The following is a 20,016-nucleotide window of genomic DNA, read 5'->3' on the forward strand; positions in this document are numbered from 1 at the left end:
AATAACTCGCGAATTTTTGACACACAAGACAACACTTTCGACTTACACTTTTTAAAAGGTGTTATTATTTAAAAAAAATATTATTATAAAAGAAGAAAACCAAAAAATACATCTTATAAAAATACATCTTTTTACATAAACAAACAAAATATTTTAGAACATTTTTTCTTGATTCCGCTGAAGAAATTTTGCTAAAACTATAAAATCTATATAATGCAGTTTTCTTGTAGTGTAAACATTTTAATTTGATGATGGGCGATTATTTATTTTTATATGCAATTCATTACAAAAAAGGTATTTTGAAAACTTTTGTAAAAAACATACGAATTCTTTCCACTTTAATTTTAGGTTCTAGTGTTAGGTCTGAGTTTAACTCAACCAGCCGACTTTACATACATAAATCCTAAATCACAGCCAAACAAGACTCCTGCGACGAATTTCGTAATTATATGTTTAGAGATTAAACCTAATTTTCGATTTTTCTGTACAATATTTTAAACACGGTTTACTGTGTGTGTTTGTATGTGCGCGTGCGCGTTTTGTTCAATGTAATATATGTGATCTATTTATTTGTTTATTCAATGATCAATATATTGATACAATATCATTAGATTTCTAGCCTTCCAGTAGAATGTTTCTGTAATTAGTCAGTCTTTTACATACTCTTAAATGTGTCCCCGATTCATAACAGAACTTTCACTTCTACAGATAACATACACAGGAGATGCGACGATTTTCATTTTGAAAAGATGTTCTGCAAGGTGGTCATGACCCCGTAGTCGTCCAGAAGACTGCCACAGATTCCCTTCGAGGATTGACAGGAATTATATTCTTAACATTAATTTGAGCTATGTAGGTACTGTCTACCACCTTCCATCTGAGTTGTTAGATAATTTAAGAACTTTCGTTTAAACCTTCCTTTTATAACATTTTTAATGGAGTGGTAAGACAAGCTATATGTTTTAGTCGTCATTATTCGGGTTCCTCGTTTTGCCAACGAGTGAGTCAACCTTCTAATTTCATTCAATTCCTTTGTGAGATGGTATCCAATGAAAGGTAACTGAAACGTCAACTTAACCTAATTTATCAATAGACTGTCTATCTCATATATTATATATATATATATATATATGTGTGTGTGTGTGTGTGTGTGTGTGTCTGTGTGTGATAGCAGGTATATGAATTTTAATTGTTTATGAAATTTTATTATGTTATACAGTTTTTTACATTACTATAAAATTTTAGTACACCTTAAATCAAAAATTTTTTATATTCCTTAGACCGGTACGGTTTAAAATTTCCATAATCCTTGTTAAAATTACCGTACGTTCGAAAAAGTTTAATGATATTCGTAAAGGTGAAAAAGGCAGCTTATTATACGTTAAACTACTCTTACAAAATTGTTAATAATGAAACCCGAAGCGTAGTCGTTATTTATCACGTACTTCTCTAATAAATTTAAATAGCCTTAAGGATTTATTAAGGAAGGTGTTTGTTTACCGTCTTGAATTAAACACCGTGTTTTTTATATCGTGTATATAATTATCTATTATTCTTTATGACTTATGCATTGTGCCTATCTTCTTGTTATTTTGTTAAAATCTGTTTAACTTATTTCTATACCCGTTTCATACTATTACTGTTATATGCAGTATACTCTTTTATAATATAATATAATAGAGCAAAGTGATGTCCAGACAATACACGTCAACGATTGTGTGTGTTATGTTTATATATCTATATATATAAAAATATATTATACTTCCCACTTTTCATTCAATAACGAGTTTGTTATATCATTATTATGCTAAAAAAAACCGCTGTTTACTTTTAATACCTTGTAATTTTCTTATCGATGAAATGTACTGTACAGTATACTGTTATTACTATATTAAAAATGACCGAGCATTTTTTTTATTCATCTTAAAAATATTTTTCATGAAAAAAATTAATTACAGTTTTAACTGTTCTGTATGTATTTTTACATATCATGGTAAAAATGTAATCTATTAAAATAGTTTTCAGTTCTTATTTTTAGAATACCATAATATTTAATATCTATGTCGTCCGAGGAAACCGGGTTAAGAAACGTAATCCTTTACATTCTCATGTGAGAATCTGACCGAACGGTGTATAGTTCGGTAGAATAATTTCTCTTCCGAATCTGTTCTCAGATAGTCCTACATAGTATCTGGAAGTAAAGCAGTTTTTTGTAGCATAGGCTATATTTGAGCTGGTCGACTTAAAATTATCGAATTATAATCGCTTTTCCTGTTCTTAAGAAAAAAAAAAATCTTACAGATAGATATCTCGCGAAGAATTTAAGGTTGAATGGGTGCCCTCTTCCAATAGGAGATTTGAAACACATTTTCTTTATCGTTTTTCGGTCCCCTCTCAGGATAGATTGTTCGTTTCTCAATACCTTTTCCTTAATATTTTTATCCCTTCTTATTCGACGGTCAGACGCCAACCGAATCCACAATAAGATTTTGAGTCACTGAATGACTGTGAAATCTTTGGTGGAGTTTCTGATTACAGATCTAACCAAAAGTTAATTTTTTTTTAAGTAGGCTGAGCTATTAACCGATTAAATCGGACATCATTTTGCCAATTTTAATTTAATTTTTTTTTTCAGAATTAATTTCACATATATATACTCTAATAAGAAGCAAAGTTAATAATAATAATAATTTAACGAAATTTCATTTATTTTGTGCCAGAATGATATTAAATCAAACATTAACTCTTAAAAATTTTATGAAAATTATTAAAAATCTAATCGGTTAACCCTAGGGTCTTTAAAAAGATTAATATTCAAGATTTTGAAGATTCAGGGACGAAAGTGTTAATAATATTTTCAACATATTTGTTCTTGTGCGTATGTGCCTATGAAATTTCTGTCTATTCTTCACTATGAAAACTCGTTGCTTCTTGCTACATTTGAGACTAATTTATAAACGCTTGGTCAATACGATGCGATCAGTCCATACTCGGAGATTGCATCCCACATTGTAGAAGCAGTGAGGATGTGGTATTATGTTTAAGGACAACTATTGACCGACGTAAATTTAGTTAAAACCTGTTTTTTTTTTTGTTTTTTTTTAAGTTACGTATATGAGTATATAAAATGCAGCACGTGTAGACGATTCTAAAATTTAAATTCTTTTCCTGTTTTCTTTGTTAGAGTTCTTTAATATGTACGATTAAATATACGCATCAATTTTTTTTTACCCTGATAAAAGTGGATACTATAATATTTATGCTAGGTGCCACAATCTTACAATATACGAGATAAGTCGTTCCCGAAAACGACATTGACATTCTCAAAAACAACAAGCATCCTATGCAGATTCACTAGGGAAATCAGGAGTGAAATGGTTTTCTATCGCTTTATTCATTGTACCTTAGCGGCCGGGACAGTAGCATCACCCACAGAAATAAACTTTATTTTATGTATCTTTTTTGAATTTTTTTTAAGTTGAAAAGCTTAATTGTTGAAGAGGGACGATAACACCGTATACATCGTTAAACTGAAAGTTCCGGTTTCGATTCCTGATAGAGATCTAGGATTTCACGACGTCATAAAAGTTTTAAGAAATAATGCATTTTCTACAGTGGAAGAGGAAAATAGGATAATAATATACGAGAATTATGATGAAATTGTCATTTTTAGAAAAAATATGTATATAACAATCTGTACGATAGGAAAATTTAAACAATTGGAGATTTTTTAAAAATCTTTTCATAATTTTTTTTAAAATCTTAAATGTTTTAAAATACAATTGCAAAAATACCCACAAAACAGCCAGTAGTTATTTAAAAGTTATCTTTAGAAATTAGAAGGTAATTAGAATGCAACCACGAGATGTGCGTCAAACCAGTAAAGTGATTAATGATGCCAAAACGTACATACAAAAACTAGGCTCGTTTTGATTTTACGTAGAATATATAAATTAATACAACAGCAGTACTTATTACTAATCGTTTTAGAATGGATTCACAGATAAATTAAAAGTAGACCGTTTAAAAGAGATCAATTTATTAGTTTAAAACAATTATGATAAATATTAAACAAGTTTTGTAAATATTAATATATTAATTTTTTTCATTAGTCTGATTGCCGTTAAAACTTGTTTCATACACTTCCTAAATATTTTAATGTACTATAGTGAGTATTAATGTGTGAAAGTTCAAAATTGATCAGGGGGATTCGAACACAGAGCTTGAAAAATACGGATATTACCGTTCTACCACAAAGGTCGGTATCGATTTATTATTTCTTTTTATTTTATTAACTGTAATAGTAACGCTTGTTAATTACGCTGTATATTTTATATTTTCGATATAAGAATAAAAAAATGAAATAAACTAGGATTCATTATCCTTATGAAGGATTAACTTACGATATGGAAATAGATTTCCTATCTGTTCCTTATCTTTAATGCTACTTAAATTTGATGAGGATCCTTTCTTACTTGGCTTTATAGAATAAACTTGCAAAAATATTGTATAAGTTTATAAATTATAATTTTTTTTTTCAGAAAAACGAAATCGTGACAGTTCTGCTCGAGTCGGTGAGCGTTTCAAATTTATCTCATCTCACGGTAAATCGAGTAAATTTAGATCTGCTCGGATGAAATTTTTCAGAACCGTTTTAAAGATTTATTCAAGCCATCAAACCTTTTTTATATGATTTCCTTACGTTCGGCTTAGATCGTAAATTTTGGCAGAAAAGTCTTAAATTAAAATTTTATTTTAGCACTTTTAACTTTAAGGTCTCGAAAAATCGCCTATTTTGAATTTCGTTATAATTAAGAACGAATATTGGAAATCTCTTTTTTGGTTCCCGTATTATTTAAGGATGCTGTTTCTTAAATGCATACCATTAGTAAATTTATAACCGAATTAAATAATCGATTAGTTTTCAACTTTTTATCACGACTAGATTTATGAATTTGAAGTACGAGAAATAACTTAAGAAACGTTTAGAAGAATGAACAAGATAATTTTGTGAACTTTTATATAAAAATTTTATTTAAGATTAAAAATAATAACTATTCGACATAAGTAGGATGTCGAATAAGGCTTTTCTTTTCTATTTATTAATTCCTTTTTTATATTATTAATGGATTAAACTTTTTTGACTAGTTCCTTATAGGAAATAAATTTCAAATCTTCAGAACTATAAATTGTAATGAATTTTTAAAAAAAATTACTGCGTGAAAACCGCTACTTGTTTATCAGTATGATCGGGTGCATAAATTATTACGAGTTCAATACGCATATGATAAATAAATAGTTTATTTTGGAATAACTCTGGATAATATGATTTCATAGCGAGCAAACATAATAGCAGTCGTATAAGTCCAAACTTTGACGTTACATTATAAAACTATGACTGTGTCGAACATAATAGTCATAAAGCGACATTTTATTATTCGGGAAATACTTAATTTTTCGAAAATAAAATGAATAGTAAAGGAAAAGGCCGTTATTATTATTATTTTTATTTTATACTATATATATATTTATACATGAAAACGTTTTTAGTAACATAGGATATGTTAAAAACATTGGTACGATAGAATACCGGAAAGAAATACATTCAATAACTTAACATAATAATTTTGTTTTGCTTTACAACTGTCATTCTTATTTTTTTTTTAAAAATACTGTTAAATTTATTTCCAAAGAGATATAACTTAACTTTAATTCAAAGTTTTCATAAAAAACTAATTTATTGACTTTAAAAAAAAAAGATAAAAACAATACAATTTATTATTAAAAAAAAAATAAATTTATTAAAAAATAAAATAATGTAACGCCAGTACAATAATTATTATTTTAGTTCTGATACGCTTTATTTCAATATTACTAACGATAATTGTTAATTTTTATTATTTAATTTTTATAGAAAAAAATCTAAATGAGAAGATAAGTCTTTTTAGACTGCAAGAACAATTATGTGCACCAAGAAAAATTATGAGCACCAACGTAATTTTTCTTGCAGTCCTTTCCTTGATAAATAAAACGCTACCAAAAATTACATAAAATAAGTACAGCACAATAAAATCTAATATTGTAGTATTTTTAATTAAAATAAAATAATATAAAAAACAGATTAAGCACAAATTTATGTTATGAGGAAATATGAAATTATTATAATGAGGTGTAATTTAAAAAAAAAAGATGTAAACTACTGCAAAAAAAAAATCAAAAATAATCTCACGAAGTTAAAGCAATTTTCGGACGGACCTATCTTTACTTTATTTTTTATTTTTAGAATTGCTGGTTTAGTTTTTTTTATAATATTTAGTAAACTTTATAACTATGTTTAAGTATAACGGCTTTGCGAAGATGAAACGAATTATAATAATTAACGCATTATTTACTCGATGGAGATAACCGCGAGGACTTTTTGTACATAATGCAATTTATTTAATTTTATATAGCGCGTCAATGAACTGCTAAATAAAACAGGAGTACGTACCTATATTTTATAAATATATTCTGTATTTTTTCGCCAGTTTTTCATAGAACTGGTTTTATTTTTATTTATTTAATGAATGTTGTAACTCGTAAAAAAGTAAATTACGGAATTAATAAATTTTATTATACAGTCTTGAATTTATTTATTATAATACTTTCTGTATTATTTGCACACACGTTGGTGTTCATAATATTTCTTTCAGTCCTTTCCTTGATAAATAGAAAAATTAAAAAAGAAATAAACGGCATACATATTACAAATTTAAAAATACAATTACTTTTTTTTAAGGTATATACGTACAGTAAAAAATAATAAATAAATATAAATTACCTGTAATAAAATCAAGAAGGCGGTTACGCACCGCAAGATCATTTTGTACAGGAAAACGACACGACGTGTGTTACACGGTTCGCGTCGCATCGAAGACTGACGGTTCAGTATGCTCCCCACTCTTTCTACCCTTTAGCACGACTCCTTCTTTCTCCGTTTTGAAGACAAAGAAAAAGTTATACGGATCGCGAGAAAGACCAGATTCAATATAAGAGAAAATATCGAACGTTTTTTCACTGTTAGTTTAAACACGAGCCTTTATGTATGGCTATGTATGTGTACGCGGGCATGCGTGCTTTTATGTTTGTTTTCTGAAGTGAAATTAGAAAATTTTTGGTCAACTTCATCGACTTATTTTTTCTGCGGTGGCTTTTTTTACCTTTTTTCCTTTTATCTGGGACGCTTATTATAGAGTATTCAAATTCGATGAATTTCTACACTTTCTTCTTTTTAGCTCTAACGATTTTATCTTATTATTTCATCATTTCTTCTTCGAGACAAGTTAAAATTATTTTGATCCTTACCGAGAAAAGTAATGCAAATTTTAAATCTTATTTATTGCGATGAACGAATATACCGTGAAAATATGGTAAATTTTATTTCAAAATATAGACTGTGAGTAACAAAAATATATAATCAAGAAAAAAAATCGATGTATATTGTACCGTGATTACTAGTCCCGAGCTTAGTAATGCGAAGTACACCTCTCTTTCAAAAAGCGTGAGGGAATTTTTCATTGATTTATCAATCGCGAACAGCTACACTCTCCTGACCTCTCACCTAAACAAATAACTGATCGTCGATGCAGATCGAACAAGATTGAAAATAATGACAGAACTAACAAGACTCCTGTTTTATTTTACCGAATTTCTGTTATGGAAGAAAATAGAGACTATTTTTTTAAATTTTATCTTCTTGAATTGGCCACCTTAGGACCATAATAAATATCTTAATCATTTCTTCTCTTTTGACTTCCTTTCTTCCCAATATTTCTTCATTCTCTCTTCATATTTTCGTTTTCTTTATTCACTCCACATATATTTATATTTCTTTTTTAGTTTTTCTTGGAAACCCTTGTTTTCTAAAATAATATTTCTAAATTTATTTCTATTTAAGACTGTCTTTCATGATATTTATTTTTCTCATATACTTTAACTCATTTACTTTTTCTCATTTACTTCATTAAACCAGTTGTTTTAGTTTTTTGATTGTAGGAATAATTAAAATTAAACTTTTATCTGTTTATTATGAATAATGCATAGGAAACATATTACGTTTATGTAATAAAGCAAACGTTTAAAAAAATAATACAATCGCCCTGTTATTAGATCAAGTGTCAGAAAAAGGTTAGTTACAATAATATCTATATCACGTAAATTCTCCATTTGGAATGACTGATTTCCCTTTTGTTTCAACCAACATAGAAATATCTATCACCTAAAAAATTTTAAAAAGATTTACAAACGTTTTATATTTGTAATTCTAATGCTTATAAATTTTAATTAAAAGTAAAAAAGTTACCTTAACTTAACTTAATTTAACTTAACTTAACTTAATACCACCTTCACTTTCTCCTTGACAAAATAAAATGAAATCGATCCTGTGTCGTTATGTAAAACGCAAAATCTTAGCATGAAGTTTGTCTAGTCAAATACTTAAGAAAATCACCAGCAAGAAAGGTGTAGATGGGAAGAGATATTTCGTGAGAAATAGAAAAAATTATATTTATCGGTTTAGTTGAATGACTGTTCAGAAAAATTAAAAAAACCGTTTACACGTTAACCCGAGTGCGTTAAGGAAATTGACATCTTTCCCGAGAACCACTAGATGGTAATCCGTTTAGAGAGCAGGAATTTATAATCTGTAAAGGTAATTAATGATTGCACAAAAAATCCGGCCGAAACCTCTGTTACGAGTTGTGCGGGGAAGGCTGCGACCGGAACCGTACAATGAGTGTGCGGCAAGGAGGGGCGAGCCAAGCACAAAGGGTGGCTCCTCACAAAGTCAAAGGGGAAGTGGAGGATGGCGGTGTAGTCATCGGCCCTAGGCGGGAGGTAAGCCTGCTGAGAAGCAGGTGAACTCCGGGTCCGAAGGTTTAGGGCGGATCGAGGAGATGCGGTCAGTGGACCAAAATCTACTCAAAAAAGGAGTCCAGAGTGTTCTTGGAGATTCGGCACCTTGTCGACTACTATTTGAGTCAATGTGCGTTGTTGGTCTCGGATCTGGCATTAAAATGTGAGAGACTCCAAGGTGCCAAACTTGCCTTGAACTCGGTCGTTTCGCGAATGTCCGGCAAGGTGGACCAGGTTGTGGAGAGAGTCAGGGGCTTCAAACTGGTGACGGGTGAGGCTCTGAGTGAACTTAAACAAGTCTATAAAACGGGTGGTAGAAAAGGTTAAAAAGCCTGTCTCCTTCGTCGCAGTAACTGTCACGCCTGCGCCTAACCGGATTAGTCTACCGCTGCCAGTTCAGGCGCCGGTGTCTAAAATTAAGCGGGCTACCGTTAAGGTAGTTCCGCTAAAACCTGGTCCGGGGCTTCGTTGTTAGCAACGGAGCTGAAGAAGGTCTTGGACCTGTGGAGAGAAAGGATCCAAGTCTCACCGGGTCACAAAAACAAGGGACCATGGTGTCATCTTGGAAGTCATAAGTGAGCGGTAGGCGAAGCAGCTGCTGGAGGCCGACGTTCTGACAAGGAACGGGCTGAAGACTCAGTTGCTGGCCGCATATATTGGTATACGATATAACAAGGGTGGAGGAGCCCGAAATCCTCAGGGTAATAGATATAAACGGATGCATTACCATCTAGTGGTTCTCGGGACAGATGTCAATTTCCTTAACGCAGTCGGGTTAACGTGTAAACGGTTTTTTTAATTTTTCTGAACAGTCAACTAAACCGATAAATATAATTTTTTCTATTTCTCACGAAATATCTCTTCCCATCTACACCTTTCTTGTTGGTGATTTTCTTGAGTATTTGACTAGACAAACTTCATGCTAAGATTTTGCGTTTTACATAACGACATAGGATCGATTTTATTATATTTTGTCAAGGAATAAGTGAAGGGGGTGGATTACAGAAAAGTAGAAATTGCCAGCCGATTTCAACTGCGGATCAGCTGGATATTTAATCATTTCGTGTACCTTACTAAGCATCATACCGCGATAAAATTCTTATTTCGATATAATTACCCCGACGTCTTGAAAATTAAAAATAAATTATACCTCAAGAACGGAATGACCAAGATGTTATGATATAACGGTGTAGCATACTTTTACAGGATTTTCCAAACTAAATCATTTAGAAAACTTGTACTTCTTTTGGTCCGTCAACCCGAAATCCGTAAAACTTTTTAAATGAAATTCCTAAAGGATTATTTTTAATTTACAGTATTTGGGAATTATAGTTATAGTAAAGATTAAATGATAGATACCACAAAATTAATGAAGCGCGTATTGAAACATTTATTTCGTTGTACTCTTGGACTAACTTGTGAGCTGGTTTTTCTTCTTTTGCTCTTTTTATAGTGATTGCATATAGTCACTATACGTAAAACAATGAAAGGAATTATATTCAAGTGGAAAGACAGACTAAATACAAAACACGTGTATTTCACGAGTAATACACTTTATAAAACTATTTCTTCGGATTTAATCACGATCCGATGGAAATCGCAACGAAATTACTGATTCCAGAACATAAACTTTATGATTTTCCAGAAAGAAGTGAATATATGTCCCGATGCCCCACGGGGCATATATTCAGTTCTTTCTGGCGTATGTAAAGCTCACGAGCTTTACATACGTCACAACCATAAAAAACACAGCGACTGATATCGTAAATCGATCGATATAACCCGTTATTATTCTTATGATGTAACATTACAAAGTGGATCTGAATTGACCAGAATGTAAACTTATTGGATGTCTTGTAAGAGGATATTTTTTTTGAAATGTTTTGTAATATACATGTAAATTTATATATAATATATTGTAATGTAAATAATTTGTAATGTTTTTGGTAATGAATTTAGCCCACCGGGCTGATCTAGTGGTAAACTCGTCGTTGCAAAATCAGTTGTTTAACAGCTGATTTTCGAAGCCGAATGTTCTGAGGCGCCAACCCTAGTAAAAATTAGTTTCTTTTGTACGGATTTGTATACTAGACGCTGGATACCAGTGTATTTTGGTGATCGGGGTTCAATTAACCACACGTCTCAGGAACAGTCGACCTGAGTATGTACCAAACTTTTTACACTTCATACAAACTCGTATCATCCTAAACAACCCCCTCGTGGTTGGGAGGGTTGTTTGTTGTTCACTAGTTGAACAGATTGCAACATACATATTAGGAATAATATATAATCTTTAATAACATCTTAGGAATTGTGTAGTTAATTTTGTAATTATTTTTATGTATACTTGGTTATACATACAGAGAGGCCACCCGTGCAGACGCGGCATAAATTACCAGATCCGCCTATACCACGACAAATTTAATACATTACACTACACTACACATTAGGTTAGTGAGTGTAAGTTTTTTTATTTAGATATTATTAATTACAATCAGTGAGCGAGTCATTTTTTTTTTTGGACAAATTGTGAGGAAAAAAATTTATGTACACTGAACAGAATGTAGAAAATTCGGGTTTTAATTTTTTTTAAATAATTAATTTTTTTAAATATATTATCTGCGAAGTAATATTGCTTCTGTGAAAGAAAACTTTTTAACTGCATTTTAAATAAATCGTTGGGAAGATATTTTAAAGGTTCGGAGATTTATTAAAAATGGCAATACATGCAAAGTAAGGCCTTTCTTCTTAAGCCGATGTGTTATGTCTTTCAATTTTTGCTATTTAAAGAAGTTAGGGGATGGGCATTCTGGGTTGTGGAGATAATAAAAAGGCGGATTTTTAATTTTTTAGAAGATAGGATATTTTTTGAATAATGAAAGTTCAAACACCGGAATATTTTTTTTTTTTATTCAGGGTATAGAGTCCTGGAAGCTGAGCTTCGACATCTACTCCTACATTTCTTCAAATTTTATTTTTAATCTCCCGGCTACAGCTCTATTACTACTGCAAGAACATAGCTATAAATGAAAAAAATAGTGATCGACCAAAATTTCGGGAACAGGGATGGATATTTGCAAATGTCAACTTTCAAGATACCCTTAGACCAAGAAACAATAAAACGCTGTAGAAATTTTCGGAAGATGTTATGTATTTACGTGCGTGTGTTAGCTTATAGTTTTATTAATATCTCCAGACTCATTCAACATAAGTTCTTCGAAAACGGCTCAAAAAGATAGAAATCTTTTTTTTCTGTATGTGGGCCAATGATGGTATTCAATTTTGGACAAAATTAAAGAAGGGGAGATGGCATTTTTAATTTGCTACTTTTGTATAGTGTGGTTATACAAAATTGAGCTTTACTTCCATGAAAGTTAAACTGTATAAAATTTCAAAATTTTAAGTCCATCGGATTTAGGAGTGAGGGGATATGAAACATTATTTCTAAAGCAATTTTTAGCCCATATCTCGAAACTCATTGACTAAAAAAAATAAAATTTGACACAAATATTTGGTTACATGCATCCCAGCTTTAATATAATTTTCGATCCCACCGGACAAGGGGGCATAACGAAATCCATATTTTATTCTTAATAAACTATAGTTTTTTTTTTTAAACTTCTCGAATAACGTTGCACCGAATCGGACAACTTACCGAAGAAAATAGTTACTTCGATAAATAAACTTTGCAGCCCCAAAAACAAAAGATTATATTCAAAATTCTTTTTTTTAACTTTACTTTTTCAACATTAAGAGTTCAACATGGGAACTTTAAAAAAAAGGTTCTCATGGGATCCGACTTCAAATTATTTTTTTTTATAATCTTTTTTGTTTATCTGTTTTTCAAATTTGTTACTAAAAATTTTGATTTATTTTATTGGAATTATACTCAAAATTTCATTTGGTCAAGGGAGTCATTTGAGAACCAAAATGTTTTTACTAAGAATCTATTTTTTTTCAGTTATATTTTTAATACTATTTTTTAAGATAAAAACGTCTTTTGATCAAAAGAATCAAATCGAGCCCAATTTGTGACTGTGAACTTGTGATACTGAACATTTTGACTTTTTCGCCGTTGTACATTAAATATTCCATAATTATCTCATTAATATTTAAAATCCTTTTTGGTATATTTGAAATAAACATTTTAAAGCGCAAAGCTGAGAAAGTTATTATATTCCTTTACCGGTTTTTTCTTATAATAGTAGAACCAATTATATGAGAGAAAATTTTAAGTATCGGATTATTTTTATTTTTTTTAGGGGAGCAAATTATTAAAATTTAAAATCTTTTCAATCCTAATGATCTATGATTCTGGTTCTAAAGAATCAGGTCCTATGATTTGGTAGATTATGATAAAATATTTTTACAAACTTCTTATTTTATCTATATATTATTAATGATATTATCATGGAAGGGTAAAAATGGGGAAAAATCGGGGATATAGAGGGAGGTTACGTATCTACTCACTTCCTCTGACTTTCGAAAAGGAATAAACTTTAACAGAGAGTAACACAATTTTAATTTGTTTTTTCGTCTTCTTGGACACGAAAAAAAATCATAACTTAAATTTCTTCAAGTAGACATAATTTTTTTTTTATATTTTCAATATATTTTCCTCTATTTTTCCAAGCATGGATACACCGAAATTGCTGCAAGGAAATTTTTAAAATATATACAAGAAAATGATAAGTACTGATGTTTGGAAATAAGTATTACCAAATTTCCCATTCGTGAGAAATTGTTTAAAATGCATAGAAAAATATAACTAAGTTTTTACCTTCAATTTAAAAAAAAAGGTGTAAAAATAGCATTAAAACTAAATTGTTATAATTTTTTTTGTTGTAAATTCCTAATTTTTCACCCACATCTGAATTATAGGAGTTGGGGGAATTATTTTTGACTAAATATTTAATAAAATTACGGTAAAACAATAGTGAAATAGTGAATTTAGGTGTAAAGACCTGGAACTTATAATATATAAAGCTTAAAAATGTTTTTTATTGGGCTTTCCCTTTTTTATAGTTCTTGATATTAACTCGGTCAGATGAATTTGTTTCTTTACAAGTTATCACGCGTAGATTTCTACCGTTATCGTTTTTTTCCTTTTTTCAAATTTTTTTCTTCAGTGTATAGAGTAACTAAATTACTTAATTTCAAACATATAAAAAAAAATTAGACTTAATTAAAACAGTAAACTAAAATGTATTTACTTTAAAGTATAATTTGTTTAAGTTTATAAAGATAAATTTTCATTCGACGATTGCAGTGCAAATTATTTTATTTATAGCTCGCTTACTTGACAGGAATATATACTATTATCCACATACAATGTAATTTTACTTGCCACTCAAATAAGAAAATTATTAGCGGAAGATAGTCATTATAAAACAGTTATTTATTCTTTATGCGTTTATAAGTGGAATAAAAATGTTACAAATAATTAATTAATTTAAATATATTTATTTGCATATTATAAAACTTACGGCCAGTTTTCTAACGACTTAATAGCATAACAACCGTTCTATATTGAGTGTACTTTTCTTTTGAACGATCCCATCTATGTGTACATAATATGTATGTTAGATGTTATAATCCAGTCTTATTAAGTATTATGAGGAATGAAACGGTTTTGCGTTGTGTTCTTCACCGATACGAATGTAGGATTACACATTAACATACCGAGATCATAAAAATTCAGATAATATACAGCTATTTCAAGGGATATATTCAGTGTTTATTATAAGGACTGACTAATAACAAACATCATTACTTTCAAAGAAAGAAACTCTTACTTGGCTACTTACATCTGAGGTAGGCATCTCTCAGCCGTAACAAAGATCGGGACAGGTAAACTCGGGCGTAAAATCTGCTGCGGCTGCGTTTTACTTTATGTCTATTTATTTATGTAGCTGACAACTGATAATGGATTTTAGGGCAAAACTGAATTGATAATGAATTTTGTAGTGTATTAAAAATGCCATGCTTGGTCGGGATTTAAACTAGGAACCATAATGTATTTTTATTTCTTTTTACAGCCCGATGACGATCGGGCTGTAAAGGACCACGTTTAATAGTTAATTTCTGGTCGGTTTACATTTCCAACTCTCCTTCGTTTTTAAGTTGTGTTATTTTTCTCTCTTCTTATAATTTCTTTTAACTAGACTCTTTGTCTAGATCCATTCCATAGTCCATTTCTGAACTATGGATCCATTTCATAGTCTTGTACTTTCTGAAAATATTTCTGTTCTCTATGTATTATGTTTTATACCTACAACTCCGAACTGTCTGATTTGTTTGAACCGTCTGACGTTAGTTTACTCTCCATTACATTTGTCAAAAATTCTCTCAGTTAGTCTGTTAGGGCTCACTCTCACTCTTCTTAAATGTTAAACTATTCTTCGTTTTCATATAGCGACTGTGAATCTGTCTGTTTTGAGGGAGAGTTCATGTTCTTCAGCATTTTCCAAGTCTCATTCGTTTTCCTCGATTTAAGTATCTTTCTTAGCATCCTTCTTTCGGTCATTTTTACTTTATCTACTTCTTTCTGATTTACTGTTACGCACTCTGCATCGTAGAGAAATTCAGATCAGATTACTGTGGTATAGTACCTGATCTTACCCGTCCTAGATATTCGTTTTTGTTGTATGCGCTCTTCAACAAGCCGTACGCTTTCTGCAATTACTGATCCTTACATTTTTGCTTCTTTACTTAATTAATCTGGTCGAATGATTTAGCCTAGGTACTTGAATTTTGTTTTTTGTTTCTCGATTTTTTAAAATTTTGGTTCTAGATATTTGGGAGTTTTTTTAAGTTTGTCATGTATTTAATTTTTTTTTAAATATCTGTAGTTCTGTTTCTTCCGCTGTCTCCTTCAGGATGTTCCGTTGTTCTGCTGTTTCTTTATCTTCTACTAGGAATGACAGGTCATTTGGAAAGGCCTATTAAAATAATAATTTTGAGCTATAAAGATAGAGGAGGCTCTTTACACAACTCGTGGAATTTTTTTGTGATTACACACTGGGTAAATCTTTAGCAAGAAAATTTCAGGGGTATAAAAATTAAAGCGTAAACAATTTAAAACCACGCGAACGGAACAACTGTTAAGAATTTTAAATGAGGATACCTTTCGAGTAATAATTAATATTTATTTGATGGGGAAAACACCAGTTAATTCACCTTGTGCTGTATACCTATTTTGTTCTTTGAATTTTTATTTTATATTCTATTATTTATTTTTAAATTAGTAATATGTAAGTTATTTATATATACTATTTGATTAGTTTCACGTGTTTATGGGAAAAATTTATGAAAAATAAGCTTTTACACTGTTTGAGGTCATTTCCCTTTTCCGAAGTTTAACGCTATGGAATTTCTCTCACGTCCTGAAAAAATGGATCAAATTTAGTCATGTGTATATATATATATATATATATATATATATATATAATCACGCAGACACATATACATACATACAAGTCCAGGTATGTAATATTATCTAAAATAATAAACTTAATTTATATAAAAGACAATTGTCGATCCAAATGTCTTGCGTTATATTATTTTTAACAATTTAAGTGAGACCGGATGATTTTTCCTAACTGTACAAATAAAATATTGCGGTAGATTAAGAATCGACTGTAAGTATTTCAACTATTCCATTTCATCCTTTGTCAAACGCAGTTGTACATCGGGATAAAGAAGCAGAAGAAGGAGGAACAGAGAATAAGTAGGAAGAGAAAAGAAGATATGACGGTGATGATGATGGTACTAACAATGGTCGATGACAAAGTCGTGGTCATGACCATAATATATATAGTAACGCGTCTTTCGTTTATTGTTCGACTCCCGCTGATGTAAGACTTCGGAGTATGTGTGTTATCCACATAAAATTGTTACACGTACGATGTTCAAATTTCTTTTTCATATAACTGGGACATCCAGACATTTTTCTCACTTTACTTTATGTACATCTGTCTTTCTTCTAGACAATTGCATCGTCTAAGCCTGTGTATGTGCGTGCGCGCGTATGTTCACCGTGATGTCGTGTGCACGGATTGATAAATGTGTTTATTTCTTTTCATAAAGTCTAGTTCCTATAAATATAATTATTAATGATAAAAAACATAGATTAATATGGTGACGGCTTCGTTTATTAAAAAAAATAAAGAATTCTATTAACGGGAGGTTTCATAGTTTTATAATGAAATGTGACGCACGGTTTTAATCAAGTAACTGTTCAATCTTCGCACAAAAATCGATGAATTACAATGTAGCCTATTAGAATTTGATTTCAAATGAAAAATACTTGTTCGTATCTCAATCGAGAATTTTTACTTGGATAACCAATTATAGTTATATTGATTTTATTACAATTTTTATTTTTTCTCCTTGAAATATGCCATATCGTTCCTTTATATAACTTCAAATAAATAAATAGTGCTAGTATGAATTTTTAGTAAAGGAAATGGCAAATGGTAGGGCACGGTTTTCTTGAAGATGAAAACCCAAGACTACCTACGACTCACCAACAGATGTATAAAATAAAACAGCTTATAATATAATTTTTTTTTTGTGGTGGGAGGGGGAGGTGGAAATGCATTTACGCAAGGAGTGTCGGGCTCCCGCTGATGGTATTATCCAATCACCATCAGCAGACTACCGACTAAAACCACCCCCCTTTCTACCAGGACTCGACCCGGAACCGTTTAACATATTACTTCCGGTCGTATCCTCCTATACTAGCCTGATTAGGTGCTACCTAATTTTCATGACTATCCAGGTCAACGTTTTTGGCCCTGAGAATGTTGCCGACGAATCGGGCTATATTTTCCCAGCTGCTCAGGTCACGGAGCACCATCGCAACCACGTTGTGGGGGCTCAGTGCTAGAAATCCGCCTCTAGTGTCCCTCGATCTGCCGCCCACCGAGCACATTTGAAAAAGGGTGTGCTCAGCGTCGTCCCGTACACCGGGGCAATAGAATGAGTCGGGGGGCAGCGCTTTCCCTGACATGGAGGTAAGCGCGAAAGTGCCTGTGACCCGTTGAAAATTGGGTCATGTAGTACTCCACCTCTCCATGCTATCGCTCCGACCACGGTCTGATCAAAGGGATAAGCCTTGCGGTCCATCGTCCTCTGGTCTCGTGGTCCCAGGTCTCTTGCCATGCGAGAGACGTGCGAGTGCTTTCCTCGTTGGCAATGGTCACTCGGTCTTCGCCTTCCCGTCTCCTCCTGTAGATCACCTGACACTCTCTTGCCAAAATAGCAATGGGTATGACGCCGGCGACCACAAGTACTGCAGGCTCGGAGACCGTCCGATACGTGGAAGCGACTCGCAAGGCTGCGGTGCGTTGCACCTGCGCAAGCTGCTTCCGGTTTCTTGCAACTGTTAATGCCTGGGCCCACACTACCGACCCGTATAACAAGATAGAATGCACCGTGGACATCAGCAATCGCCGTCTGCTGGCCATCGGTCCACCGTGAGCCGGCTGAGAGCAGTTACGGCTCTCGCAGCTTTATCTGCGGCTCTACAAAGCTGAGTTTGCGGTGAATCACCATACCGAGGTACTTTGCGGCCGGCTTGGTCTCGACAACCTCTATCCCGACCCGCAGGGAGAGAAGGGTGTTGATACGCTTCTTCGTTAGAACCACGATCTCCGTTTTGCTGAGGACTAAAGATAATCCATGTTCGTCCAGCCAGGCACCGACTTTGTGCATGGCTCGATTGAGCCTCAGTTGGGCGCGCTCCACGTCGCGGTCTGCGACAAGTAGCGCACCCAACCAACACAGATTCTTCAGGCATCTCCAGCCTCAGCAAGCCATTACATAAACGGCGTTCCAAACATCGGGGCAGAGAATCGACCCCTGCGCCACCCCTGACGTGATCGCAGCCCTACGCCAGCCTGTCGCGGTCTCGTAAATGAGATCGCGGTTCCTCAGGTATGCATCCACCATTCTGAGGAAGTATTGAGGCACATGGAACGAATGCTCCAGGGCTCGAATAATATCGCTCCACCGTGTGGAGTTGAAAGCGTTTTTAACGTCCAGCGTAATGAGAAGGACCACACGTGGCGAAAAATGATTGTGGTCCTCTGCTCGCCTCACTGCTTCAACAACCTCTTGAATTGCGTCTAGGGTCGACCAACCCTATCATAAACCGTACTGGTTAGGTGACAGGCCACCTGCCTGATCCATCGCCTCAACCAGTCTTTTCTTTAACAGCTTCTCCAATACCTTCCCAGCTGTGTCAAGCATACACAATGGGCGGTAGAAAGATGGCGACTCTGGGTTTTCTTTGCCCTTGGGAATTAGCGCAAGACGCGCGGTCTTCCACCTGGCGCTAAAAGACCCAGCCTTCAGACATGCATTATACATGTCTAATAGAAGACGGGGCCTGCAGCGCCCCATTAGCTTGAGTACCTCGCAGCCCGGTATACTGTCGGGACCAGGGGCTTTTTTGCCTTTCAGCGACCGTAGGACTCCCTTCAGTTCCTCCATCGAAAAGAGCGGGAAGTCGCCCACGTTGCTGAAGTCCCGCTCGGCACGGACTGAGTGGGCCGGGAACAACATCTTAATGACGTGCTCCGCTTTAGCCTCGTCTAGTAGAGCTGGTGACCGTGAGACCCCCAATCGCCAAGTTACTATCTTGTAACCCAGCCCCCAAAGGTCTCCGTCAGTTCTCTTCAGCAGCGTGCTTTGCTCACGTCGATGGCTCGACGAAGCCGCTTCTTTGCCGTCTTATATTCGGCTGACCTGGCATTTGCGTCTGTACGATTCCTTGGACGTCGCGCCACTCGTCTTAGTCGAAGACACTCTCGCGCAACCCCGCAATCTCCGGTATCCACCAGTACATTTCTGGTGCCTCGGCCCCCCATGGGGTATGGAAGCGTCACATGCAGAAGCGATCAGCCGCATGGTCGAAGCAACTACGACTTCAGCGCCAGCGTCCCCCTCGTTGGTATGTTTTCAGAGGTTACCACCCCTGAGAAGATCTTTCTTTTGAATTTCTTCTAGTCGATTTTATTGATCTTGTATCTTTTCACCAGCCGTGGGGGTCCCGGTCGCTCTCGTGTACGATCTAGGACTCTAAATGAATATATTGGTGGTCGCTACTGGTATAATCCT

At 33.4% G+C, this 20,016-nt stretch overlaps 1 protein-coding gene across 1 annotated transcript in view; it reads right to left on the bottom strand.

The window, feature by feature from the left end:
- LOC142322963 (uncharacterized) overlaps positions 1 to 6,903 on the bottom strand; it is a 202,435-nt gene extending 195,532 nt beyond the window's left edge. The window contains exon 1 of the mRNA XM_075362064.1: positions 6,821 to 6,903. Coding sequence (XP_075218179.1) covers positions 6,821 to 6,862 — 42 coding nt within the window. The 5' untranslated portion in view covers positions 6,863 to 6,903. The remainder of the gene's footprint in view (positions 1 to 6,820) is intronic.
- Between the last annotated feature and the right edge of the window lie 13,113 nt (positions 6,904 to 20,016).

Source organism: Lycorma delicatula, chromosome 4 (genome assembly GCF_047948215.1).
Source record: "Lycorma delicatula isolate Av1 chromosome 4, ASM4794821v1, whole genome shotgun sequence".
Lineage (NCBI taxonomy): Eukaryota > Metazoa > Arthropoda > Insecta > Hemiptera > Fulgoridae > Lycorma > Lycorma delicatula.